Consider the following 27,928-nt stretch of genomic DNA (forward strand, 5'->3'; position numbering starts at 1 on the left):
AAGTATCTTTGCCCAGCCCTGCTTGCATATATAGACACGCACACATACAAACGCACGCACAAACATACATAAAGTATGGTTGAACCCCCCCGAAAAAAATTTCTGGCTACGCCTCTGCTATCTATCTATCTATCTATCTATCTATCTATCTATCTATCTATCTATCTATCTATCTATCTATCTATCTATCTATCTATCTATCTATCTATCTATCTATCTATCTATCTATCTATCTATCTATCTATCTATCTATCTATCTATCTATCTATCTATCTATCTATCTATCTATCTATCTATCTATCTATCTATCTATCTATCTATCTATCTATCTATCTATCTATCTATCTATCTATCTATCTATCTATCTATCTATCTATCTATCTAGCCGCCTACGTCTGGGCGCTCTCCTGGTCGTTTCCTTAACTTGGTGTAGACCAATATTGGCATGGGAGGATGAGAAGATTTGAAGAATGTGACTGTCTGGTCGTGACATGAATAACATGAAAATCCCGTCGCGTACGTCGTCAAACCCTTTCTTCCAGACACGTGTGGCACATACCCGTTTACCACGGGCCGCGGTGTACGGGTATGCGCCACAGGTGCACGATTGACAGTTTATACCTACCCAGGAACGGCGAGAAAAGACATTAGTAAAAAAACTGCGAGCGTTAAGAAAAACCGACATCGGCAGGGTTGACTCGACGAATGCAAAGAATAAAAATTAGTATCCCAGCAGGAACCGAACCCAAGCCTTCTGCGTGGCAGTCAGCTATACTGCCACAGAGCCACGCCGGGTCTAGAAACTGCATTGTAAAAACACCATATGCAGGCGTAATGTCGGTGCAACGTCAATTGTGGCTGTGGTGCTGGCCATCTAATTTTATAAGAAAGCAGTACACACTACATGTGTACTTTGTGGGGGGGTTTCGTGGCTGCGGCTGGCCCAGAAACCCCTCAGGGACGAGACCAAGACAGACCAGCAACCATCTTTGCTCCGCCGAGCCTCAGCCGCAACTACCCGCTGCCAGCGGCTGCTGACCGCGTGACGCGAGCGCACACGGGATTATCGTTCTCTTCTTCTACGAGCGCTCGCAGCCGCCGAGCGTTCCCATAACTTCTACGGTACAGGCGCCATATCAGGCTAACGTCTGCAGTTCCAGTGTTGGCTCCACTTTTATAGCAGTCTAATAAACATTACATTTGTACTCCTATGATTGAGCAAGCTATGTTGAAGCGTTGCTCGATCCCGGAGGAATACATTAACAAAAATTAGGTATGATATTCTCATCATTACAGTGTAAAGTGCACCTCGTTACGATAATACTAATGTATGAGTGAGTGCTGACGTTACGTCACACCATAAGTTACCCTTTAAAAGCCAGTGTTGTCGACGTGCCTGGTAACCAATAAATTCTAAGCGCGCATATAGACGAGGACAAAACACACGTATGACACACAGGCGTTGAAGGTTCCTTAGCGCCTGTGTGTCATACGTGTTCTTTGTCCTCGTCTATGTGTGCGCTTAGAATTTATTGGTCATATCATACCAACACGCCCAAGCCGCCACAATTGTGCCTGGTAAGCCCACGATGTGCACACAATTACTACACTTACAAAAACGCGTTGATCCACCTCGTAACGCGTGGCTGAAAGCCATAAAGTACAGCATAAAAGTACTTGCTGACTGCTTCACATGAATCCGATTCCTGCAAGGCGTGGGATCTGACGAATTTTTATATAGTAAAAATAAAACCTATATTCACGGAAAACAAAATGGCAGCCGTGGCAAGATGCGTGTCCCCCCCTTGCGATTCTTCCGGATTTACGCCACTGCGTCTAAGGACCGACACTGACAGTTGGGTCATTCCATGCCACATAATCCAGCGTTTTTCCGACCATCACAAATATGGCTGAAAAGATTTCCACGTTTTTCTTGAAGTTCGAAACTGGTTCTGCTCGTTTATTTCTGTTGCCAAAATTTTTCCCACCTTTTGTGAGAGTCTGTATTTTTGCGCCGACTGAGCTAAAAGGCATCAAACAACAATTTTTTTGAAAGAACGTTTATGGGATACACTCGATAAAATGGCATTTCCGGCAAGCTAATGAAGTGGTGTAACTGTAAAAATAACGACTTAATTATGTATATAGATTCTTCGAGGGCTTTTCGCACGAGCAAAATTTAATAAAGTTGCAAAGTTTGATATTTTTTTCCAGGAACAAGGCAAACTCAAAAGGTAGAAATGAATTATGTACTGATGGCCTGTTCGACATACTACAAAAGAAAAATAATTTAGTCGCTGAAGGTGTATCAGATCGTCTGAAAAAAAAATTGCGAATATCACTTTTTTTTTGAGAAAAGCTCTGTATTTAGCGTAAAAAAACTTGCCTTGGTGTTCGGACTAAAAATATGCACGATACATCATTTCAAAGCTCTATGTGATGGCTGAACATAGGCAAAGTTACAAAAAGGTATTATTTTTTAACTTGAGAAATATTTCCACCAGCTTTTCGCCTACGCAACTCAAGCGGCATGAAGCACTCTCAAAGGCAATCTTCAGCCCATGCCCACTGACCTGGGATGCAGACGTCCAACATGGTGCTGTCCATAAAGTAATGGGAAAGGAAATGGGGTTGCTTTCAGCAGGCGTTGGGTGAGTCGCGTCACCATGGATCCGAGCAAACGGTGGGATCCGAACCCACAAACTTTCGTGGGTTGTGGATTCGGATCTCACCGATGGAAATGGCGCTTTTTCGTCCATTTTAATTATCTTTCAAATATGTAAAATTATTACACTAAACAAAACAACAAATGACATCGCGTATGCTTTACTCGGCTTAATTGTCGGTTGGATTCATTGCGATGCAGTCACGGTGTACAACCATAGGTCGGCAAACCCACTCATGAGTCGACTCACTCGGATTCACTTAGACTCGGATTGAGCGGTGAGTTTCACTGAGTGCAGGTGAGTAATATTTTGGTGAGTTTGAGTCCGAGTAAGCCTTAAGCACAAAATATATTTCTTGAGTGAGTCTGAGTGAACTTGGTTTGGTTTGGTTGTAACTTTATTAAATTGTTCTGCGGGGTTTTTGGCGACCCGGGCTTAGGTCTCCGGACGTTGAGATCTTGTCTCAGCGCCGCCTCGCGGGCGTGCTGTTGTACGGCCCAGAGCCGGAAGCCGAGGTCGTAGGTGCGCACAGCGGCGGCCCGCCTCGCTCAGCGATAGGGTCTCGGAGTTTAACTCGTTATTGCGTTGCGCATCAATACATTCCAATAGCATACGTGTTTGAGAGTACCTGTTTCCTGTTTGCATATCTTATGCTTGTCTTCCTTGTGTAAGATGTTTTTTTTTTTTGCTTTTGCCTACCTATGTGTACAACACAACGTAAAATGCGTGGCACTCGCTTTCAGCCGTGAGAGGAGAAGGGGAAGCGAGAGTGTGGGCGAAGTGGAGGGGAGAGGGCTGAAGAGGAAGAGGGGACACACCGGCAACAACTGTAGCGTTTGCTGCGAATGCGAAATCGAGCTCGTTCGCTTATGTGTACTGCCTTGCTCTTGCGTGGCGTGTCTAGCAGCGATCGGGCTTCCCTCTCGGGCAAAATGAGTCGCCAGCACGACGGCACAGTCGCGTCTCAAGACGCCGAGAGGGGAGAATCGCGGCGATTGGTCGCGCGCGTGTTCTGAGTGAACAACGTCGCGTCTGGATCGCCTAGACGTCGTTCAAAGGAGCGGTGTCTGATATTATTTCTTTTTGTCGTTCATTAACGTTGTTCTCGATTGTGTGTGCGCGCGCCCTGGAGCGTGACTGTGTACACGGAATGTTGGATGCGAAGGCTTCGTTACGACTGGCTTGCTGCTTGGCAGGTATCGTGCATTTCTTACCTGTGACTCACCCCGCCACGGTAGTCTGTTGGTTATGGTGCTCGACTGCTGACCGAAAGGTCGCGGGGTCGAATCCCGGCCACATTTTCGATGGAGGCGAAAATGCTCGAGGCCCGTATACATAGATTTAGGTGCGCATTAAAGAATCCCAGGTGGTCGAAACTTCCGGAGTCCTCCACTACGGCGTCCCTCATAATCATATCGTGGGTTTGGGACGTTAAACACCGACAATCATTACATTATCTGTGACACGCTCTCCGGTAAAAAGAAAAAGCGAGGAAAACGAGCACATTCGTTGTGTTACTAATAACGGCGATGTACACTTTAACGAAACTTATTGTTGTGCTTAGCAAGGATAGATTCGTGACCTTGTTGGAGCGACATATTCATTAGCGCGTGTGTGTTATTGTTCCTTCCTGTCCTGTCCCGCCCCGTCATAGAAGTTCTGGGCTTAACACTGAATGCGGTTGTGATGGAAAAAAAGCGCGTTAAGAGGCAAACGGGACAAAATTTAGTCTCAGATCAAGTCACGTGAGCTCCTGTTAAAGTTGATCATTTTACTTCAGAAGTAACGTGAGCAACTGTGAAGAGCTCTGTAAGAGTGACGGCAATGACATATCGTAAAAAATTAACGATTGTTTTAACTATGTAATTCCATGCTGAATTTAAAACAAGTATAGCGGGACCGTCTTCCATATTATTTGAAAAGAAAAACCATGGCAGCTTAGCACTAGTGGTGGCAAGCCTGAAGGAAGAGCGGAGCTGGGGTGGCCTTTCTTTCTTTCTTTCTTTCTTTCTTTCTTTCTTTCTTTCTTTCTTTCTTTCTTTCTTTCTTTCTTTCTTTCTTTCTTTCTTTCTTTCTTTCTTCCTTTCTTTCTTTCTTTCTTTCTTTCTTTCTTTCTCTTTGTCTCTGTTTCGTGTATCTTAGAATAACAGAGAGCTGAGCTAGTTGCTAAGTATTCATTCTCAGAAAGACAGAGCGTGCAAACATGGACAGAAGAAAGAAGTCGGGACACCACAAACGGCGTTTGGGGTGTCCTGACTTCTTTCTTTGTGTCCGTGTTTGCACGCCCCCTGTATTTTTAGAATGAATTCTTGTATCTGTTTTGTGTACCTGTTGCTTTCTATTTCTTTCTTCCTATATCTTTCTTTCTCTCTCTCTATTTCTTTTTCTTCCTCGCCATTTCTATCTTTATTTCTCAATCTGATTCTCTCTCTCTTAGTTCCTCTATTTCTCTTTTTTTTTCTCTTTCTGTCTTCTCCTTTCTTTTTTTTTTTCGTGTCAGTTTCTTCCTTTCTGTTTCTCTCCCTTTCTGCCTCTTTTTCTGTCTTTCTATCTTTTTATGTATGTATTCCCATCATGTCTCTCTATTTTCTCTTTCCCTTTCTATCGATTTCTCTCTCTCTCTCTTTCTCTCTCTATTTTCTCTCTCTTTCTCTCTCTCTCTTTCACGTGTTTCACGTGCTCCACTTCGTCGAGCATAGTTTTCGTTTAGCGCTTGCACTGCTGAACTCGGTGGCTTGCCCAATTCCTGTGACGCATAGTTTTTGTATACGGCCGGCTTAAACAGGTCCCCCGTTAAAAATGATGGCGATTGTTATTCGGACGCCTACGTTCTCTCCCAAAGTAATTTACCTTATTCAGGCAGAAGTGATTTAACTGGGCCGAAACGGTCGTGGCAACAAGCTATACTGGCCACCACCCTTCGAACCACCGGCAAGTTAAATTCAACGACCTCGTTGTGCCCTGAATAAATTTCTCTCTCTCTCTCTAGCTGAAAACAAATTCTAATCAAGGGACGTGCTTTCCAAACTTAATGATGCATCGGAGATATTGTGACGGAAGGAAATTGCTGGAAAAGTTATTTTGGGGCTTGCTTGCCGTTTTCCTGTAGGACCCATCAAGAGTGCATCAGTTTTGTGTGACATTGTAGAATGGCGACCCAATTTCCGGAGAAGTTGTTTACTTGAAGCAGGTTGCACAGGTAACTTTAGTCATCATCATCATTCTCAGCCTATTCTAGGGACTGTAAGCATGTGCAAATTCGGTGCCCCATTTCGCTCTGCCATGACGTCACTTGGAAACAAGCGCACGACTCCTGTACAACGCCGTAACTAACTCACGAGAGTACCTTAAATTTGTCACGTGCACGTCAGACATAACGCCCATAACGTGGCCTCAGATTGACTTTTATTGCTTAGTTTTTTGGTTTGTTTTTGTCGCATCAGTTGTGTTCACACCGACGCCGCCGACGAGATCACGCGATATATCGTCAGGTCTCGCGAAATCTCAGAAGGTCTCGGCAAGTCTCGAAAACTTCTTGACTCACGAGACATATGAGGCTTTCGCCTTAATAACCATTAAAATGGCAAATCTGGATTATGCTAGCTCTCAGCGATCGGCTATGCAATGCTGGAAACCTTTTTTTTTGTTGGTAAAGTCTGTTTTCTATTTGCTTGTGGCATCAGTGTCAAATCAGCTACCCAGAGGACTGGTGTCGTGTAAAAAGAAAAGAAAGGTTACTGATAACGAAAACGACGAAGAAATAAATAGAAAAGGCAGGCATCGTGGGCGACTGTGCATTGAGAGAACCTGACGCGAGCTGAATCGACCAGCTCAATAAGCAGGCGTTCGTAGCAGTGAATCAAACCACGGTCCTTCGATGTCTCGCTCCTCTTATTTTTTTTTTCTTTAGAGCTCTCGTGCGTGTGCGAGTCGGGTTGTATAGGACGTCGTTTGGACTCGTACTACATTGGCTGGGAAGAACGCAGTGGAAAAAAAGTAAGCACAGGCGCACATGTTAGAGCTCGCACACAGTGATACATAGATGATGGTTTGCTGCGCTGTTTCTTCAGGTCTGGGCTGTACTGCGTGTTTACACATAATCTACCCAGTCCAGCAAGATCGCTCCCATTCAGATTTGTACAAGGTGTTTCTGGGGAGAGCTTAAGTAATGCTTAAAGCGGCCCTGCAACGCTTTTTGAGCGTGGTCAGAAAACGCTGCAGGTCGGTAGTCGAGACTCCTGAGAACGTGAGGCAAACATTATAGCGCAGCAAGCGGCCTGGAATTCACAGTGAATTCTCAAAGTCAGCTACAAATCGCCCCCTCTGCTCTCGACAAATGATGCCATAAACCCAAATGACTAGGACATAAACCCTGGTTTGAGCGTCGTGAGCTCCATAGTTACCGTGGCCGCCGCTACGTGGCCGCGCGCTGTGTAAGCCGCGGGTTTAAAGAAAAAAAAAGGAAAATGCTCACCCTCCCCCCCCGCCCCCTCCCCCGCGTATTTTTCAGCTCGCTCGCTGGTATACGAAAGGGAGAGAGAGCGCTTATCGTGTGCGACAAATCCCTGTAAGACTACGCTCGTATTTGACGGATTGTGAAAATTTTTGCGGCAGTCTAATTGTGAGGCAGTAAACTACTTTCATGAAGCCATTCGACGACTTCTTAGAAAAGTGCTGCAGGGCCTCTTCGAAGAGAGCCATATTGAAATCAAAGGGTGGTTCTTTCTAATGGATGCCATCACCAGTCGCGGCAATGGGTTGGTGGATTAGATTAGGCAATCAGTGGCTGATTAACTGATATTCAAAAATTATTTTGTAAAATTCTAATTACTGCGGCGTCATCGTAATTCGGAAGTGAAAGTGAGCTACTTTTCCTCATTTTAAGTGTACACTCGAAATGTTTAAGCATATTAATAGTAATATCTATGAAGAAGAACTCGCCAACCGTAGTAGCTTAGCAGGCAAGGTATCACGCTTCTAAGTTCAAGGAAGCGGGTTGGACTCCCGGCCAGAGGTGCTGCATTTTTACGGGGTGGTATGCAAAAACACCCATGTACTTAGGTTCGCGCTGAAGACCCCCAGGTGTTGAATATTAATCCGTAGTCCGCCACTACGGCGTGCCTCATAACCATATCGTGGTTTTGGTGCATATAATGTATCTACCTAGTGGACATATCCACTTCGGCGGAGCGCATTCAGTTGCTCGAAAAAGCGGCGAGCCGTGACGTCACGGCGCTCTTGACCACGTCTACGCACCGAACCCGCCAGCACATTCCCAGCGTAAAGAGAAAGAAAGTAGACGAAATGCACGGAAACAGGACACTTAAACTCGACAAGTCTTAACTTGCGTATGAACGTGTTCAGATGTTTGGGAACGATGCAGGGAATGCGTACCGACCATCCAGGGGAGTCGGGCGGGCGGCCGCTTTCAACCTAATTCAAGGGCTAACGTGATTAGAGTTCATGCATGGCCTCCGAGATATGCGTCCAAAAGCGGATCTCTGGGGGCAGCATTCGCCGCGGTGAAACGCATTCTGTACCTCTAATTTGTGTCGAGAGCTGTGAAAGCTTCGTGACGTTAAAATGACATTCAGGAAGAAGGACCGGAAACAGGGGGTGCGCTGCTCGCCGAGCTGCAGCCAATCAGTGGAGGCCGAAGTGGACAGTCCACAAAGTCGATACATCGAGAATCGCGCCCCTGCGCCTCTGTCAATGCCACGTGGCTGAGTTGTCGACGACGTCCAGCAAACGGAGCGACGCAGCGCCGGCTGCTTGCCTCACGCTGGCTGAGGCAGCAGCGTCTTCACGAGGGGGTGTGGCCACGCCGGAGATTCTGCCTCGCGGTTTTGGTTTCGCGCGCTCTGACAGCGGAAATTTGTCGTGTAGCTTCCTGGAGCAATCGAATGTTTTAACAGCGGTAGTGGTGTGCTGGAAAACATTTATTGAGCTATATTACAGCGAGAGGTGTGGACGGGGTGAGCCGGAGCTGCTTATGTATGCTCGGAGAAATTCCGTTAGACGCGAGGAAAAAATTATCATCATTATGAACCGACACGCGCTCTCTTCGTCGTCTTCCTCACCTTCTGCTTAACTCTCAGAATTGGACGCAATAACTGTGATTTTCTAGAGAACGAGTACAGAGAGCGAGAGAAATAAAGAGAAAGAGAAAGAAAGAAAGGGAAGTCGGGGAGAAGAACAGAAAGGCAGAGAAACCAATAGAGAGAGAAAGACACACAAAGAAACATACACGAAAAGAGAGTTGGAAAAAAATAGATAGCAAGACAGAAACAGAAAGAGAGAAAGAGATAGAAAGAGGAAGCGAAAAATAGGGAGGGAGAAAAAAAAGGGATGAAGGAGAAAGGAAGATAGAAAGAGCGAGATAGAGAGAGAAAGAAATAGGCAGAGAGAGAAAAAAATAGAAATAGAGACAAAAAAGAGATAAAGAAACAGAGAGAAAGAGGGGAAGAAAGAGAAAAATAAAGAGAAACTAGGAAGGCCGCATATCTCTGCACTTTCTTCAGGCTTGGCACCACTAGTGCGGAGCTTCCTTGATTTTGTTATGGCGACAACAATTATATGGACACTCTCGGCGGGTTTTTGCCGTCGACATGCCGTTCCTTTTATATATATATATATATATATATATATATATATATATATATATATATATATATATATATATATATATATATATATTGTAAAGGCGTTTATTGACGGCGGGATCGATGGCGACGATACGCAGCGACGACAGTAACGACAGAGCGCAGACTCGCAGACTCTCACGAGCAAGCGCACGAGGGGCGAGCTCTCCGACAAGAGGCGAAGAGGGCGACCCACTAGAAGGCGCTCAAGAGGCGGCCCATTACAGCGTTCTAATGCTTCTGTACAATTACCCCGGGTACGCAAAGGGAGCCGCCCGGCGACCTAACAGCTGGTCACTATGAGCGGATCATGGTAGGGCTTGAGGCGCTCCACGTTCACAATGTCGCGCCCTCGACGGCGCATGTCCGAAGATGGCTCAATGGGTTCAATCATGTAGTTGACCGGGGACGTGCGTTCGACGACACGGTAGGGGCCTTCGTATTTGGGCAGTAGTTTGGAAGAGAGGCCAGTTGCAGCGGTCGGGACCGAGAGCCACACGAGCGCTCCAGGGAGGAACGTGCACTCAGAAGTGGTGGTGCCACCGCGAATGCTCTTCTGCCGCTCTTGTTCGTGCGTTGTAAAGGTCTTCGCAAGCTCGCGACATTCTTCAGCAAGCCTGGCTGTGTCCGAAATAGGCGCACATTCAGATCGATCCGGCCTGTAGGGAAGGATGGTGTCGATGGTGTGCGACGGGTGCCTGCCGTACAATAAGAAAAATGGCGAGAAACCAGTAGTGCTCTGAGAGGCGGTATTGTAGGCGTACGTGACGAAGGGCAGAATGGCATCCCAATTTGTGTGGTCGGCTGCGACGTACATTGAGAGCATGTCGCCGAGCGTGCGGTTAAAGCGTTCGGTGAGGCCATTCGTCTGCGGGTGGTAAGCAGTAGTTTTGTGGTGAACGACGTTGCACTCTTTGAGAATGGCTTCGACGACTTCCGACAAGAAGACACGGCCTCGATCACTGAGCAGCTCCTGGGGCGGACCGTGACGCAGCATGAATCGGTGGAGTAGGAAGGAGGCCACATCGCGCGCTGTAGCCGCTGGGAGGGCGGCGGTTTCGGCGTATCGCGTTAGATGGTCAACAGCGACGATGGCCCAGCGGTTACCAGCCGAAGTCAGAGGAAGTGGTCCATACAAATCGATGCCGACGCGCCCAAACGGACGGTTAGGGCAAGGTAATGGTTGTAGACCTGCTGGCGACACGTGCGTTGCAGGTTTTCGGCGTTGGCAATCGAGGCAGGAGCGAACAAACTTCTGCACGTAGCGGTACATCCCTCGCCAGAAGTATCGTTGTCGAATGCGGTGGTAAGTTTTGGTTACCCCAGAGTGCGCGCATTGCGGGTCAGAGTGGAAGGCCTCGCATATTTCAGAACGCAGACTGCGGGGTATCACTAGTAGCCACTGGCGGCCGTCGGCGTTGTAATTGCGTCGGTGCAGTAGGTCGTCACGAATGGCGAAATGGTGGGCTTGACGACGCAACGCGCGAGTGGATGGTGTTGCCGACGGATCCGCCAGCAAGTCGATCAGCGAGGTGATCCATTTATCCTTGCGCTGTTCGGTAGCGATGGTGTGAACGTCGATTGAAGCAACAGCTATATGAGATACTGAGCAGGGCGCATTGTCGTCAGGCAAGGGAGAGCGCGAGAGGGCGTCGGCGTCAGCATGCTGGCGTCCGTTGCGGTACAGCACGCGGATGTCGTAGTCTTGCAGGCGAAGTGCCCAGCGGGCGAGACGCCCTGAGGGATCCTTCAATGACGACAGCCAGCATAGTGCATGATGGTCGGTGACGACATCAAATGGGCGACCATACAAATAAGGTCGAAACTTTGTAAGGGCCCAGATGATCGCCAGGCACTCTTTTTCCGTGACTGTGTAATTGGTCTCGGCTCTGGTAAGCGTACGGCTTGCGTATGCCACGACATATTCGGGGAACCCTGGTTTGCGCTGCGCAAGGACAGCGCCGAGGCCTACACCACTGGCGTCCGTGTGTACCTCCGTTGGGGCCGTAGGATCGTAGTGGCGTAGTATGGGAGGCGACGTCAACAAACGACGGAGCTTTGCGAAAGCGTCGTCGCACTCTGACGACCACGAATGGAGGGGCCCGTTACTTCCGAGGAGCTTCGTCAGTGGCGATATGATAGTCGCGAAATTTCGAATGAAGCGCCGAAAGTAGGAACACAGTCCTACGAAACTGCGCAGTTCTTTGACGGACGTAGGTTTGGGGAACTCGGTCACGGCTCGAAGCTTGGCTGGATCGGGAAGAATTCCGTCCTTCGACACGACGTAGCCGAGGATTGTCAGCTGTCGTGCTGCGAACCGGGACAAGCGGTTGGAGTAGGAGGCGGCGTTTGCTGAGCGGCGTCTTGCGGCATGGTAGATGGCACGGTACGGGATCGAAGCTCCAGGGGCATCAGATGGAGACGGAAGTTGTGGGGACGGTACAGCACTCTCCACCACTTTGTAAAGGCGTTTATTGACGGCGGGATCGATGGCGACGATACGCAGCGACGACAGTAACGACAGAGCGCAGACTCGCAGACTCTCACGAGCAAGCGCACGAGGGGCGAGCTCTCCGACAAGAGGCGAAGAGGGCGACCCACTAGAAGGCGCTCAAGAGGCGGCCCATTACAGCGTTCTAATGCTTCTGTACAATATATATATAGTGAAGAGGTTTATTGGTCGTTGAAAGACGTAATGGTCGTCAGCGGCAAGCAAGCGAGAAGAAGCGTCCAGAGGCACAGCGGCGATCCGAAACACGAGCCGAGCGAGCCGAGCGTTGGCGATGCTGCTGGATGGAGGCGCATCTTCTTCTTCACAATATATATATATATATATATATATATATATATATATATATATATATATATATATATATATATATATATATATATATATATATATATATATATATATATATATAATCTGACCACGCACTCTTATTTCTTTATTTTGATGTGATCGTGTTTCACAAAAAAAAAGAAACTGTTAGCACCGCTCGGCGCAGGTCACGCAGCAGTGTTCAGGAGGCTTCACAATTGCTTCCATACGTCGGCGAAAAATGTGGAGCTCACTCAGACTCACTCATGAAATATATTTTGCCCTTTGAGCTCACTCGGACTCAGACTCACCAGAATTTTCCTCAAGAAGACTCACTCGGACTCAGACTCACTATTTTTTTCCCCAACCGGACTCACTCGGAATCAAACCCACCATAATATTACTCACTCGGACTCACTCAGACTTACGGCTCGATCTGACTCTGAGTAAGTCGACTGATGAGTACGTCAGCGTATGATTAGCTTTCTCGACCATGTTGTCAATGCTCTTTAACAGCAATATCTCGCATAAATCGGTGCTCTACTTGGCACCTTTTGATCTTGTACCTTTAAATAGTGGTTGCAATCCAGTAAGCACATTTTTATTGAAAGAGATGACTCACGAGATATTTTTATCAAGAACACCCCGTGAAAGAATTTGCGAGGGGGGAGGGGAGCAAAGGCTTGTCGCCCCCCTGCCCCCCGGGACTCACGCCTCTGATCAATGAATATTGAGCTGGTGTATGAACGCTAGTGCGTTGAAGTATGTGTGAGTAGACGTGTGGATAAACGCGATTCGGCATAAGGCTGATAGTAATGCTGCAGTAGTTATGAATTCTCTTCAGATTGTTCCGTTAAGATTACGCGCAGGACGCTACTAGTGAAGTTTATTCGAGAGCTTACGCGAGCACCAGCGATAACGCTGCGAGGTTCTATCACTGATGTATAAAAGACGACGCGTTCCGTCGATGATCAGATTACCGACGGCCGACGATTGTTGATCGCCGCTATCAGTGTACAGCGTTTATTGTTCGTACTTTGGCTTTTCATTAACTGGGCACGAGTTAAAAGAGCTTCGTCTTTAACAATACGGACGTCGCCTTCTTCACCGTCACGTGCACGTGAAAATATGGAACCCACAGAGAAAAAGTAGTTCAGAAGAAAATTTTTCGGAAGCGGGCGACCGGGGATTCGAACCTGCGACCTCTCGTTCCGCGGCGCGGCCACACACGTATACATCCTCCAGCATACAAACGGCGAGATCTCTGAGGTGCTTCAGCCTGCCAGAGGCTTGTTCACGCCAGTGGTATAGTCGACCGAACTTGTCTGGAGTTTCGAGGGCCGCTGCCTTCCAGAAGCGTTATTCAAGGGTGGTAGGCTGGGAAAGTTGGTTAAAATTTACGGTACCTGAATATACAGCGCTAAAGAGACGGGACTAACGAAGAGAGGACACACACGAAGCATACATCGTCGTCTCGATCCTCTTTCTTGGTGCCGTATCCTTTGCGCTGATCATTGCAACCACAGTGGGTTCGAGTTCAGATGATATGCGGCTTCTCTGTGAACCTGCCTTATTGCCATGCTTGAGTGTTGGCATTCGAATTAACTTGTCTTTATTACGAGTGTAAAAAATCACAGTTTCAGCGCAAGGGCGAAGCAATGAATGCGATAGCAACAAATTGTAATGTTATACGAAGTAAGGCCGCTAACTCTTTTCGATCTGATATCGCGTAACTCTACAAAGCGCTGGTGTAAGAGAATACGGTGGCTCCACGGACAGTTGCTCTTTTTGCACAGTCTCTTCGCGCTGAGAGCGCAGCACGTAGAAGGGTATACGAGCCGGGCGATGATGCTTGCCGAGATAGCGCGCGCGCCCTTAGAATCAAGGTTCACAGTTGCTGCTCGAGCCCCCCCCCCCTCATGCGTCCATTCATGCTCGCTCAAGACGGGCGGGGTGTTTCCTCTCTGCTTGAGCATTCGACGACAGGTCTAACACGCGGGGGCATCTTGTCGCATGCGCCCTCCGAGTGACGGAGGGGGGCCGGCTCGTTCGATCTCTGCTTCAGCAGCGTTCATTGCCCCGCTCGCGCACGTTTACCCGCGGGTAGAACATACGATGCGCGGGAGGATGTAATCAACTTGAGCTTTATACGGAACATGACGGCGACGGCGACGCCGTCGAAAGAAACCCGTCGAGGGTGTCCACATAATTGCTATCGCAACAAAACAGCGCTAAAATGAGGAGAGAAGTAAGGACACGAGACCACGGCGCTGACTAATAACCAAATGTGTTTATTCCTTTCCGTGGTATCGTGTCCTCTTTTCTTGTCCCGTCTTTTTAGCGCTGTTTTTCCACTCGTAATCATGAACCGACCAGCCCAAATGCTTACCTTATTGCAGTTTAGTGTATTTATTAGTTTCCTTTCCTTTTTTGGTCTGTTTTGCATAGCACAAGAGAAGCGGACATGTTGTAGTTTACACAAAAAAAAATTGGGAAAGTAATGAGTATTTTCTTTGAAATACTAGCTGGAAGTTATTCATTACGTTACTAGATTAGCAGCCTACAAAATTAGTTCATTGCGTTACTCATTACAACAAAAAGTAATTTAATTACTGTAATTTCATCGCTATAGTGTCCTTACTGCCAAGCCTGAAGCATAGTCACTTACACTACCACTACGTACGTACTGATAGCGGCTTTATTCGCTACGAAAGTGTACAATGAAGTAACAAGCGCTGCCTAAAAATACACGCTTTTTTGTAATAAAGCGAATGGATTTCGTAAAGCGCTCAGCTCTTCAGCTTGAATTGACAGTCATAACCGAATGGCTCATACACAAGTATAACTTATGTTTACCTATAACGAGGTGCTAGTTCCAGTACTGGGCTCCCATGACGCGTAGCAAGTTACGACCGGCGCAATATAGCGAGCGGATATAAACCACGGTGTGAAGTACATGCAAACTGTGCTGCTTGCCACGCAGTCACGGAAATATATGCTTGAAGAAGGTGGCGGCCGAACGTGGACAACTGTACCGTTATAAATCTCGCGACGCTCGCCGCGAGTGTTTTTGCGACTATGTCTTTCGCGGGATGCCATCGAGATACGTATATGGCCTTTTTCTCGTCCCTCACTTTCTCTCCTTCTCTCCCTCTCTCTTCTTTTTATTTCTCTCCCTTTGTCTCACTCACTCACTTTCTGCGCTGAAACTATGCGCTTACTTAACAAGCAGCGACCTCGCCTCTTTCAAGCAGCCAGCGATGATTGGAGTGACGTGATTTACCACGACGCTTGGCAGGAAAGGCTTTTAAAAAGCTGTGCGCGCGGAGGAATACACATAGCAAAAAAAAAAAAAAAAAGAAAAGAAGATTTCGCTGTGGAGTGCCTGCTGCAAATGCTTTGGTTCCGGAGTTCGCCGAAGTCAAAGCATGGAAAATTGGGCGCTATATACACAGTGTCCTGTTTATTAATACGCACGAGCAGTTTGTCTACAAGCGAGTGAGGCATACAACACTAACGGCCTCTTGACTTCTCATGATAAGTGTAGTCTAGTCAGGAGTCGCGTATGCCTCGTTTCTTTCTTTCTTTCTTCCTTGCTTGCTTGTTGTTATTGTTGCGAACACATTCCAGCTGTCACAGTAGCAGTCTCCAGGCACTGTAGATACTAGAAGTTAGCATCAGTAAGACTTGCTAGCAGAATAGTTGATTATGCGTTGCTCATAAAGGTGCCAGTAGATACACGCGCATAAAAAAAAAACACGACAGCATCAGGAAATAACATCGCGCCATCCTTCTTTTAAATGCGAAGCATTTCTTAGCGAACTTCTGCGACTTTGAGCGTATCTATCTATCTATCTATCTATCTATCTATCTATCTATCTATCTATCTATCTATCTATCTATCTATCTATCTATCTATCTATCTATCTATCTATCTATCTATCTATCTATCTATCTATCTATCTATCTATCTATCTATCTATCTAGCCGCCTACGACTTTGTGCTCTTCTGGTCGCTTGGTTCATCGAATGTGCACCAAAATTGGTATGGCGTAACATGACTGTATGACGAACACAAATGACAAGTCATAACATGAAAATCATGACACGCATGTCATGTACAGCATGATTTACATGCTACGCTCATGGTGCGCTGGCGGCAGTTTCGCTAGCTTGATATACACCAAAATTGGTATCTTGTGACGTGACTGTGTAATGAACATAAATAAGACGAGTTAACATGAAAATCATGACACGCATGTCATGTACAGCATGACTTACGTGCCACGCTCATGGAGCGCTGGCGGCAGTTTCGCTAGCTTGATCTACCACGAAATTGGTATTGCGCGACGTGACTGTGTGACGAACATAAAAGCACGAGTTAACATGACAATCATGACACGCATGTCATGTAGAGCATGACTTACGTGCCACGCTCATGGGGCGCTGGCGGCGGTTTCGCTAGATTTATATACACCAAAATTGGTATCTTGTGACGTGACTGTGTAACGAACATAAATAACACGAGTTAACATGAAAATCATGACACCCATGTCATGTACAGCATGACTTACGTGCCACGCTCATGGGGCGCTGGCGGCGGTTTCGCTAGCTTGACCTACCCCGAAATTGGTATTGCGCTACGTGACTGTGTGACGAACATAAAAGCACGAGTTAACATGACAATCATGACACGCATGTCATGTACAGCATGACTTACGTGCCACGCTCATGGGGTGCTGGCGGCGGTTTCGCTAGATTTATATACACCAATATTGGTATCTTGCGACGTGACTGTGTAACGAACACAAATAACACGAGTTAACATGAAAATCATGACACCCATGTCATGTACAGCATGACTTACGTGCCACGCTCATGGAGCGCTGGCGGCCGTTTCGCTAGCTTGATCTACCACGAAATTGGTATTGCGCGACGTGACTGTGTAACGAACACAAATAACACGAGTTAACATGAAAATCATGACTCGCATGACATGCACAGCATGACTTACGTGCCACGCTCATGGGGCGCTGGCGGCGGCTTCGCTAGCTTGATCTACCCCGAAATTGGCATTGCGCGACGTGACTGTGTGGCGAACATAAAAACACGAGTTAACATGAAAATCATGACACGCATGTCACGTACAGCATGACTTACGTGCCACGCTCATGGGGCGCTGGAGGCCGTTTCGCTAGCTTGATGTACCCCGAAATTGGTATTGCGCGACGTGACTATGTGACGAACATAATAACACGAGTTAACATGAAAATAATGACACGCATGTCATGTACAGCATGACTTACGTGCCACGATCATGGAGCGCTGGCGGCCGTTTCGCTAGCTTGATCTACCCGGGAATTGGTTTTGCGCGACGTGACTGTGTGACGAACATAAAAACACGAGTTAACATGAAAATCATGACACGCTTGTCATGTACAGCATGACTTACGTGCCACGCTCATGGGGTGCTGGCGGCCGTTTCGCTAGCTTGATATACACCAAAATTGGTATCTTGCGACGTGACCGTGTGAGGAAGATAAATAACACGAGTTAACATGAAAGTCATGACACGTATGTCATGTACAGCATGACTTGCGTGCCACGCTCATGGGGCGCTGGCGGCCGTTTCTCTAATTTGATCGACCCCGAAGTTGGTATTGCGCGACGTTACTGTGTGACGAACATAAATAATAGGAGTTAACATGAAAACCATGACACGCATTTTCCTCAATGACATACAAGACGATGTATGCAGCTCTTTGCTGGCTGCTTCGCATTACATCGATTCCCACAATGCGTGGGATCTGCCGGCTTTTTTTTAAATGTGATGTACTCTCGAGCGATAAAAATAGACATTTTGTCCCAACTCTTCTTAATGCAGAGTTGTGATATAGGCATTGCAAAGTTAGGTAAATATCTTACGCCGGCAACAAGGGCTCTTGTAGTGCGTATAAGCGCGGTCCTCGAAACCGAAATACACATTTCTTTATCTCGGTTGCATAGACTTCAATAGGGCTGCGATGATTTCGCTGAAACGCCTCGTAAATCTTTCAAATATGCCTGTGCGCGTATGACAAGAACGGTAATTATAACCTGTATTATAATGCCCCGTTTTTCTTTGGAATCGTACGGGAGAGCCTTAGACTAGAACAACCTGTTTGGATGGATGGCTCCCGGCCTGTTTCAGGAAGTTATCTAAGTATGGCTCGCTCTGCGAAAGCCTCAACACGCGAAGCTCCGCAATGAGTTCAACGACTTACGTTATGTAAGAAGACGCTCGCCTCGCTTCGTGACAAGTACGCAGCTGTGGCCTTAAAGCCTAGCGTTTTCTTTAAGGTAGCGGGGGCTCTGAAAGCTCATTTGTAGCAGGGCACTGGAATAAGAGCAAACGAAGCGAACGAAAACGTGAAGCAAAAGAAAAAAAAAGAAATGATTGGAACTGGAACTCTGTAATGAACAATTGCCGTGGCGCGCAAGCAGTATCTGGAATTTATCAAGAGACTTATGTTGTTCGTCGAAAATTATAAACAGTTTCTGGTTTTTCCTTTCCTTGTCGTTTCTTTTAGTTTTATGCATTTTCATTTTGTTGTGGCGAAAAAGTTTTAGTGGTAAACTTCCATTCATTATTTGAGAGTACTTGCAATATGTGCTCCATCCCATCCTTATTTTCCTAGTTACTTCAGTCTCACGGTTCGGCTCCGCGGTTACTACCTGTCCTAGGTAGACGTATTCCTTTACAAATTCCAGTGACTCGCTACGTATCGCAAAGCGCTGTTCTCTTCCGAGACTGTTGCACATTACTTTAGTTTTTTGCATATTCATTTTGAGACCTACCGTTCTGCTTTCCTTGTCCAATTCAGTAATCACGAGTCGCAATTCGTCTCCTGAGTTACTCATAAATGCAATGTCATCAGCGAATCACACGTTTATCTGGCCGCAAATAACTGTCATTAATTATTGCGCTCCAGGCTGGCAAGCCATAGCTGCAGTTACCCCTCCACTATCGATTCATTTAAAAAGAAAGCACAGATAAATTTCTAGAGCAGTGCCGTCACTTCGCGCGCGACCATGATGCGCGAAAAGCGCATCGAACAAGGTTGCAATCAGTTGAATCAAATTTTTTTCAATTTCTATCAGCGTTTACAAGACGGATGTCTTCTATTTCGAACAAGTGCTCGTAAGTAGTCTTGGCATACTGATAATTAACAACATTAATGACGTCAGTGCTTCTCGAAAACTGTAATTGTTCTTGAATAAAAAAGACGAAGACGCCTACCACAAGAGAATAAAAATGTAATGACGTTTCGGCACCCAGAACGGGAGCCTTGTTCACAACCGGATTGTGAACAAGGCTCCCGTTCTGGGTGCCGAAACGTCATTACATTTTTATTCTCTTGTGGTCGGCGTCTTCGTCTTTTTTATTCAATGACTCTTCCCGACCAGACGGGCGTCCGTCGAAGCCTTGATTTGTAACTGTTCTTCTTTTAGCAGCAGGAAATAAAAAGGAACTGACTGTTCAATTTTCTTTTGTGGGCTCGCTTCGTCTCGTTGCTTTATTGGAAAGTAACTTTGAGGAGAGCGATAAGGTGGGGTTGATTCATCTTCAAAAGGGCACTTAGTGAACACAGACACAAACGAAAAAAATAAAGGACATAAGGCAACGAACGCAACCTTATGTCCTGCGCTCCTTGCCTTATGTCCTGTATTTTTTTCATTTGTCTGTGTTCACTAAGCGCACTTTTGAAGATGGAAAGTAACCATAAAAGCGATAAAGCGTTTAAAGCAAGACTTATGAGTTAGGTTGATCGGTTTCTCTGGCTGATTATTTTTTTGTGGTACTGTAGCAAAAGCAATGCGTATTTTCCATCTGTACTTGGTCTTCTTTTCAGCTTTCATCGGCGGCGTTCACTCATACAGCAGTAAGTGCTTTAATCAGCATCTCTCTGAACTGCGATGTCAGAACGGTGTTTTATATCGTATCCCGTCGATGTGACCTTAGCTAACATGTTTGATAGAACAATTGCCCTACTTTGTTGATGCACCTGTTTTTAAATGCTTAGACGTTTATACGAGCGAAAGGGAGAACTGAAGGAGAGGAACAAAAACAAACAAATCAAGATGTTTCGAACTTTCGACTAAGTTCAGATCATTTCAACAGTTAAAGCTTGCTTTCTCGCTGTCTAAATCTTCTTGTGCACTTCTATTACCACTTCTTGCTGCTAAATACTAACGCATTGGTTGTGGAATTGGTGCCTTTCCACACGCTCATTATTTTACACACACTAAGGCGTGCCTTAATCGAATAAATAAATAAATAAATAAATAAATAAATAAATAAATAAATAAATAAATAAATAAATAAATAAAGAATGTTTTATTTTCACCGTTACGTACACGAGGTGAAAAAGGGTGAACACGCGAATAAACCGAACTTCCTCGGCTTCACGGACCTACGCCCAAGCCGAAGCTGGTGTTAATACAAGAGTAAAGAGCATGCTACATATTATAGTACAATACAAGGCAACAAAGCACGCTAAAGCCGAAACTCGCACGTAAAACACAAAAATTGTTGTCTATCATCTCATGCGACACTATGGTTGATAGTATGATGCAACCACCGTTGGGCGGCACGGCTCCTCTCGCGTTGATCGAAGACTTCGTTGAAATCCACCTTTCTCATTTGTGTGTTCTTTCCTGGCAACCGTGCATGCGCGCAGTGGAGAATCCGTGCAAGTACCACAGCGACGCCAAGTGCACCGAGGCGTGCAAGCAGTTCAAGAAAGTGCCTCACGGATACTGCAGGGGCGACCACTGCGAGTGCAGCACGCAAGCCAGGGCAGTGGTAGAGTGTGAGTATGAGGGAACCCGTCCACCGTATCTTACACTCTTATTCTTGTTACATGTGATTTGACGACGGTCCCGGGCGTGGTGGTCACATTTCAACGGAGGCGAAATGCTAGGGGCCCGTGTACTGTGCGATGGTCGACATTTCCGGAGCCCTTCACTATACGGCGTGGTACCTCATAATGATATCGTGGTTTTGCCACGTTAAACCCCACATATTATTATTGCTGGACATGGGTCGGCAAACTCACTCATGAGTCGAATTTCTAAGACTCACTGAGAACCAGATCGAGCCGCCCGTGTACTTAGATTTAGGTGCACGTTGAGGACCCCCAGGTGGTCGAAATTTCCGGAGCCCTCCAATACGGCGTCCTTCATAATCATATCGTCATTTTGGGACGTTAAACCCCAGATATTATCATTATTATCTGATCTAGCCGTGAGTCTGAGTCCGGTTGAGTAATAATTTGGTGAGCTTAGGTCCGAGTGAGTCCCGTTGAGGAAAAGTTTAGTGAATCTGAGTCCGAGTGAGTCCGGTTGAGGAAGAGACTGGTGAGTCTGAGTCCGAGTGAGCCCTAAGCGCAAAATATATTTCTTGAGTGAGTCTGAGTGAGCTCCACCTTTTATTGCCGGCCCATGCTGCTGGAAAAGAAAGATGATGTAAAATCTGCAGCAACCTTTCCGTATGGCTAATTACATGCCCGGAAACCTGAGAGATTGAAAGCTTGTTCACTATGTGACCGTTGCGCACAGTTATAAGAACGCTTCTGGTTAACGTATACGCAGAACAGCGACCCCACAGGAAACGCGTGGCGCCCGTAAGCAAAGAGCTCTTTCTCTTAGACCTGAATAAATTGATCTTGTAGATTCATGTAGTTGTTATGTGGGTCACACTTATTTTCTTGCGCGCATATTTTTCCGTAGTTCGTGCACATTTACAACAGTAATTCATGTGATGGTTGACTGCTCGATTCTACATTGTTTCGGAATGTGTTTTATTTCCCAAACGTTCACTTTGTGTTTACATATGGGTATGTGCAATTTTGCATAGAATTGATCAGTGGTTAATCTAGAAACACTGATTAAATAAATAAATAAATAAATAAATAAATAAATAAATAAATAAATAAATAATAAATAAATAAATAAATTACATACAGCATAATGAACGTACAAACAGCGGGCTTTATAGGATTGAAATACGTGGCATCACACTGACTTGCCGGCGTTGAATTTGAAAGAAAACCGAAACTTTGATATTGTCAGTTTTCGACTAGTAATCAATCTGTTAAACAAAATGATCCGAAAAGTATGTCTTGACAGAATATTGTATCAGCTTAGAGTGATGTAGATTTTTTGTTTTAACGCCATTCTCTGTAATATCTTGTTGATAGGAGCTAGTAAAATATTGTCACGTCGTTGTAACGGCGAAAAAAGCAATCGCAGCCGGTAAAGATTAAACTCTTTATTGGGTGAAATTTGCTCCGTAAAAGAATGACAACCCAAGTGCAACGGTATCGGCGCAGACAGTCGTCACTCGTCGAATAATCTGATCAGCAGTATACGTGTCGGTATTTCTACTTGTGGCATCGAAGATTCCAGCGTTATCGTTGGGGTCCCGGTTAGTTCCAGAATAAACGCTATTCTTCTCGTTGGGCGCATAACCTTATCGCAAGATTCTAAAATAATCGGGAATGTTTCCAGACATTCGGGCGTGGTTTGCGCACTGTAGTGTCTTAAAAGCGAGTGAATGCGAGCCAGTTGGTAAGAATCCATGGTTGAAAACAGCGGGAAGAAGACGCGGACAAGAAAGAACACAGGACTAGCGCTGACTGCCAAATGATGGTTTATTGTTAAAACGCGCAAAATATACACAGATACAGAAAAAACGGGTAAGGGAAACATAAGAGAGCTTCTAGCGGCGCATGCGGCGTTATGCGTGTAACGGGTCGTTTACGTAAGAATGGAAAAAGAAGGCCGCGTGGAAATATCCTTGGGAGTCAACGCATGAAGTGCGTTCACTTCTGATCGTGAGTTAGACACATAGCGTCGAGGGACGTTGGTCATTATGTGAGAAATACACGCCCCTCCCGCGAAAAACTTTTTAACACGGGTTGTCGCAGGAGCCAACGTTCCTATACAAAGCTTGGTCTTGTCTTTTAGATGCGAAGTATCTTAAGGCGGAGCTCAATCCGGTGGTGGTGGTGGTGGTGGTGGTGGTGGTGGTGGTGTGCGTTCTGACCACCCTTACTGCGCATGCGCATACCCTCTCCACACACCTCCTCTCCCCTCTCCACACCTCCTCTCCACTTTCCCTCTCCCCTCCCCCTCTCCCCTTTCCCGGCAGGTCGGTAGCATGCCCAACGAACGCCAACGGAACGCGATCGTGCAAGTGCTCCGGCTTCGCATCGCCTCATGGTCCCCTTTAGCGGGAGATGGTGTAATTTTTTTCATGACAGCGACTGCCTTGAAGATGACAAGACCGCTTGAGGAAATGTTGGCTTCAGTGGCACCCCGTGTTTGAGAATTTTTCATTTCTTCAAGCTTTCATCTATCCCTGAACTTCTGCCTTCATGCGTTCGAAACAGCGCGAAAAATGCGAGGACACAGAAAGAAACAGACAGGACCTTTCTGTGTCCTCGTATTTTTCGGCCTGTTTCGAAACCATGAAGCCTTAGCAACAAGCTCGCCCCGCCACGGTGGTCTAGTGGTGTGTATTCGGAGGTAGTGACTCCAAGCTGACCCTGATAGCATTGAATTACATGGAATTCCAAAGGAGTTTTTGATGCCCCGCCACGGTGGTCTAGTGTTTATGGCGCTCGACTGCTGACCTGAGAGTCGCGGGATCGAATCCCGGCCACGGCGGCTGCATTTTCGATGGAGGCGAAAAATGTTTGAGGCTCGTGTACTTAGACTTATGTGCACGTTAAAGAACCCCAGGTGGTCGAAACTTCCGGAGCCCTCCACATACGCGTCTCTCATAATCATATCGTGGTTTTGGGACGTTAAACCCCAGATATTAATATTACCAACAAGCTCAGACCCATGCCCTTTTAAAGTTCACTTCTGCCTAATTTGTGTGTCCCTCGCGTGCTTCGCAGCCACACCGGACCCATGCCGGGTGCAGGACACCGGAGCGTGCGTCGTGAGCTGCACGGGTCTTTCCTTCGACATGGGCCAGTGTGTGGAGCAAATCTGCCACTGCCTCAACATGAACGACGTTCAGCCCGGCACTAGGCTCAGCGGTGAGGCACTCATTCTCAGCAGTAAGCACTTGTTTATAGGCGTCAGCGCCGCCACTTCATAGGAGTCAACGCTACTTCACAGGAGTCAGGGTCACTTCACGGGGGAGAACTCGCGCATCTAAGGAAATCTTGCAAGTACCTACCTATGGAGCAGAAACCCGGAGGCTTACGAAGAGGGTTCAACTTAAATTGAGGACGCCGCAGAGAGCCATGGAAAGAAAAATGATAGGTGTAACCTTAAAGGGACACCAAAGTGAAGCAGTAAATCAGCTTATACTGATAAATTGTAGACTGAAAACCCTAGTGTCGTTAATTTCACCACCATAGCTTTATTAATAGATGAGAAAATCAATGTCAAAAGGTTGACTTTTAAGTTTTCCGCCGAAATCTCCGATCAGGCCTGTAGCCAGGGGGGGGGGGGGGAGGCGCCCTAGCGCCCCCCAAAATTTTGGGGGGGTGTTTTACAGAAAATATATAATGAAAACAGGTGTTTTTTCGCAAATAGTCAAGGCCTTCAGGAAGTGACCGCCCCCCCCCCCCCCCAGAAAAAAACAAAAAAACTTTCTTACTGTCAGCCTGTCTCCAACGGTGACGTCACGGATTTCAGAGTTCTTTCTTATTCTGGCCACATTGGCTCAACATAATTTCCTGAGACTTGGCATGTTTAGTCTCTCGCTCCCTCAAAAGACCGTTTCCTTCATTTTTACCGATTAAGAACTACGTAGGCTCTTGTAGACGCCAGCAAAATCTATGACGTCACGGCGACTGCTGCGGGAACTTCGAAGCTGCGTCGCCATCCGCACTTTCTTTTTTGCACGTTTTCTCGCTTAACCAGCGCTTCCTCGCGGCAAGCGTGGTGATTTTGGTATTGTGAAAGAGTAATTTACTAATGCGAGAAAGATCTCATTTCTCTTCAGTGTCTCTTTAACGGACAGGAAGAGAGCACAGCGGGTCAGGGAACAAACGGACGTTAAAGACATCTTGGTCGAAATCAAGAAGAAGATATGGGCATAGGGCATGTGGTGCATAGGCAAGATAGCAGCTGTTCATTAGGAGTAAGTGACTGAATTTTAAGTGAAGGCAAGCGCATGAGGGGGAGGCAGGAAGTTAGGTGTGCAGATGAGATTAAGAAGTTTGCGAGGATGACGTGGCTGCAGCAAGCACAGGACCGGTTTGAATGGCGAAACATGGGACAGGCCTTTGCCCGGCAGTGGGTGTAGTCAGGCGGATGATGACGGTCATCTAAGGGAAACACTTCAGACGATAATCTCTAATGAACACGTGACGGTCCTATATAACAACTCTATTTTTGCTATGTAGCCTACCACGTTTGATCATGCCCTATATGGGAACACACTGGTTTCAAATGAGGCCTATAAAATTTCATGTGCGGATGGTATCGAACATGATCTGTGTGACTACGGTAGCACACTTGCTTTGTATAGGAACCCCATGTGTTCATATGGAGGTCATACTGAACTTACCCCGTATCCCGTTTAGTGGGAGCATATAGGTTTTCACTTGACAGATTGGTTGATGTCAATTGGGACATGAAATTTAGCATGTCCCATGTGTCGTACGCAATCGTACCAGTTTTCTGTATGGTACAATCGGTTGTACCAAGTATGACCCCTATAAGAGATGGGAACGTGTAGGATTATATAGGATCGTCATGTGGTCAAGCGGCAATCGTACTGTACGTGGCGCTTAAGAAGAGAAGTTCAGCGCCAATCAAGACAGACCACAAAGAACAGAAGCGACAAGCATAAACGCCAGCGCTTGTCTCTTCTGTTCTTTGTGGTCCGTCTTGATTTGCGCTGAACTTCTCGTTTTGAAGTACCAACTAGGCCCAACAAAAGTTTTACTGATGTACGTGACACGTATGGTACATTGAGACGCACGGGTTTTTACACGGAAAACATGTGTATACGCATGCGACATGCCTCATTCCATGTTTTTAAAGCTGTCTGTACTTACATAGGACGCCGAGGGCTTGGCCATATGGAGATCATAGGGAATATACAATCTATGAGAAGTCAAGTAGAGAAAATTAACGCGGCTTCACACATTAAGGCGCATTACTTGAAGTCACAATCACTGCAGTGACGACTGTGACACACAGTGTCATTATTATTATTATTATTATTATTATTATTATTATTATTATTATTATTATTATTATTATTATTATTATTATTATTATCTCGAGAATTCAGGTCTCCCATGGCCCTACACAAATTGTACACGGCAATATGTCTTCCGCAACTTGAGTATGCGTCCGTGATATGGAATGGCATTGCTCAATCCAGCGGTAACACCATTGAACGAGTCCAGAAAAAATTCCTCAGCATATATAACCATCGTTTTGCTAAAAATGACTCTGGATCTCGTTCAAATACTGCTGACTCATTATCACTGCCATCACTTCACTGCCGACGAAATCGTTCTGATCTCTTATTTCTTTACAAGCTAGTCCACGGTATCATATCCTGCCCTGTACTTCTCAATTGTGTTAATTTTCGAATTCCGCGTAAGTTAACCAGAGAGAACAGACCGTTTGATGTACCCGCCTGCTTCTTCCAACACTCTAACGTTCACAGAATACAAAGTCTTTATAATATTAATTTTCTTGATCTTGACGTTTTTCATAGTCCACAATCATTGTTTTTATCCGAGCTTTGCACTGTTTTGACATAGTATGGTACAACGTACAAAGTCTTCCTTTCTCCGTCTTTCCGCATAGTTGTACATGTGCAATCTAATTTTTTATTCCCCTTCAATATTTCTCATATTGTCTTATTTTACTCCTCCCCTTTTGTGTTCATTTCTCTTTGTCTACGTGTTTTTGCTCTGTTTATTTCTGAAGACTGTCTGTATTGTATTGTTTATTTTTTTTGTTTTTTTGCGTGCGCCTGTACAAAGACCTCACGGTTTTCGTGGGCACGTTAAATAAATGATTTGATTTATTTATTTATTTATTTATTTATTTATTTATTTATTGATTGATTGATTGATTGATTGATTGATTGATTGATTGATTGATTGATTGATTGATTGATTGATTGATTGATTGATTGATTGATTGATTGATTGATTGATTGATTGATTGATTGATTGATTGATTATAAGGACACAGGGGATATAGGGAGGAAGCAGGCTAACAACTCCCACCTAGAGGGGCACAACGCCCGCCTGCTCTTTCGGGAAAAAGGAGGAGATAGAGGAAAAAAAGATGGAGCAAGCAAAAAAGTAAGAGAAGAAAGTAAGAAAAAATGGTGAAGACTAAGACAGAAGTTAGCAAACATAATAATAAAAAAGACACAATTTCAGGGTAAAAAAGGAGGCTCTAATTAATGAGAAACTGATGTGCATATAACGTTGCTGTAGCCAACGCTTCGACGAGAGAGGTCCTCTTCTTGACGCGTTGGCTCCCTGCAGCGACACTCCCTGTTGAACGATTCCTCAACAGTGTAACAAAGTGCGAGAGACGGTTCACCTGTAAAGCCTACGTTTGCTCTGTGCAAATGAAACGTTCCGCATGCCATTTGAATGATTCCATATGTTTTCCGTAACGTTCTTACGGAAAAATATTGCAAATTATATGTGAAATATACGGAAAATATATGGAGTCCGTAAGGAAGCGTGTGGAATTATTGAAATGGTATTCGGAATGGTTCTGTAAGGAAATCGCGATAATGTAAAGATAGCTGC

The 27,928-nt window shown here is 45.9% G+C and overlaps 1 protein-coding gene across 2 annotated transcripts in view; it reads left to right on the top strand.

Moving 5' to 3' along the window:
- Positions 1 to 3,680: 3,680 nt before the first annotated feature.
- The window catches only part of LOC119402777 (uncharacterized), a 35,830-nt gene continuing 11,582 nt past the window's right edge, over positions 3,681 to 27,928 (top strand). For both annotated transcript variants that reach the window (XM_037669850.2, XM_037669849.2), the window contains exons 1-4: positions 3,681 to 3,862; positions 20,018 to 20,047; positions 20,846 to 20,977; positions 24,074 to 24,217. In XM_037669850.2, the coding sequence (XP_037525778.1) occupies positions 3,817 to 3,862; positions 20,018 to 20,047; positions 20,846 to 20,977; positions 24,074 to 24,217 (352 nt within the window). In that variant the 5' untranslated portion in view covers positions 3,681 to 3,816. The remainder of the gene's footprint in view (positions 3,863 to 20,017; positions 20,048 to 20,845; positions 20,978 to 24,073; positions 24,218 to 27,928) is intronic.

Source organism: Rhipicephalus sanguineus, chromosome 8, assembly GCF_013339695.2.
Source record: "Rhipicephalus sanguineus isolate Rsan-2018 chromosome 8, BIME_Rsan_1.4, whole genome shotgun sequence".
Lineage (NCBI taxonomy): Eukaryota > Metazoa > Arthropoda > Arachnida > Ixodida > Ixodidae > Rhipicephalus > Rhipicephalus sanguineus.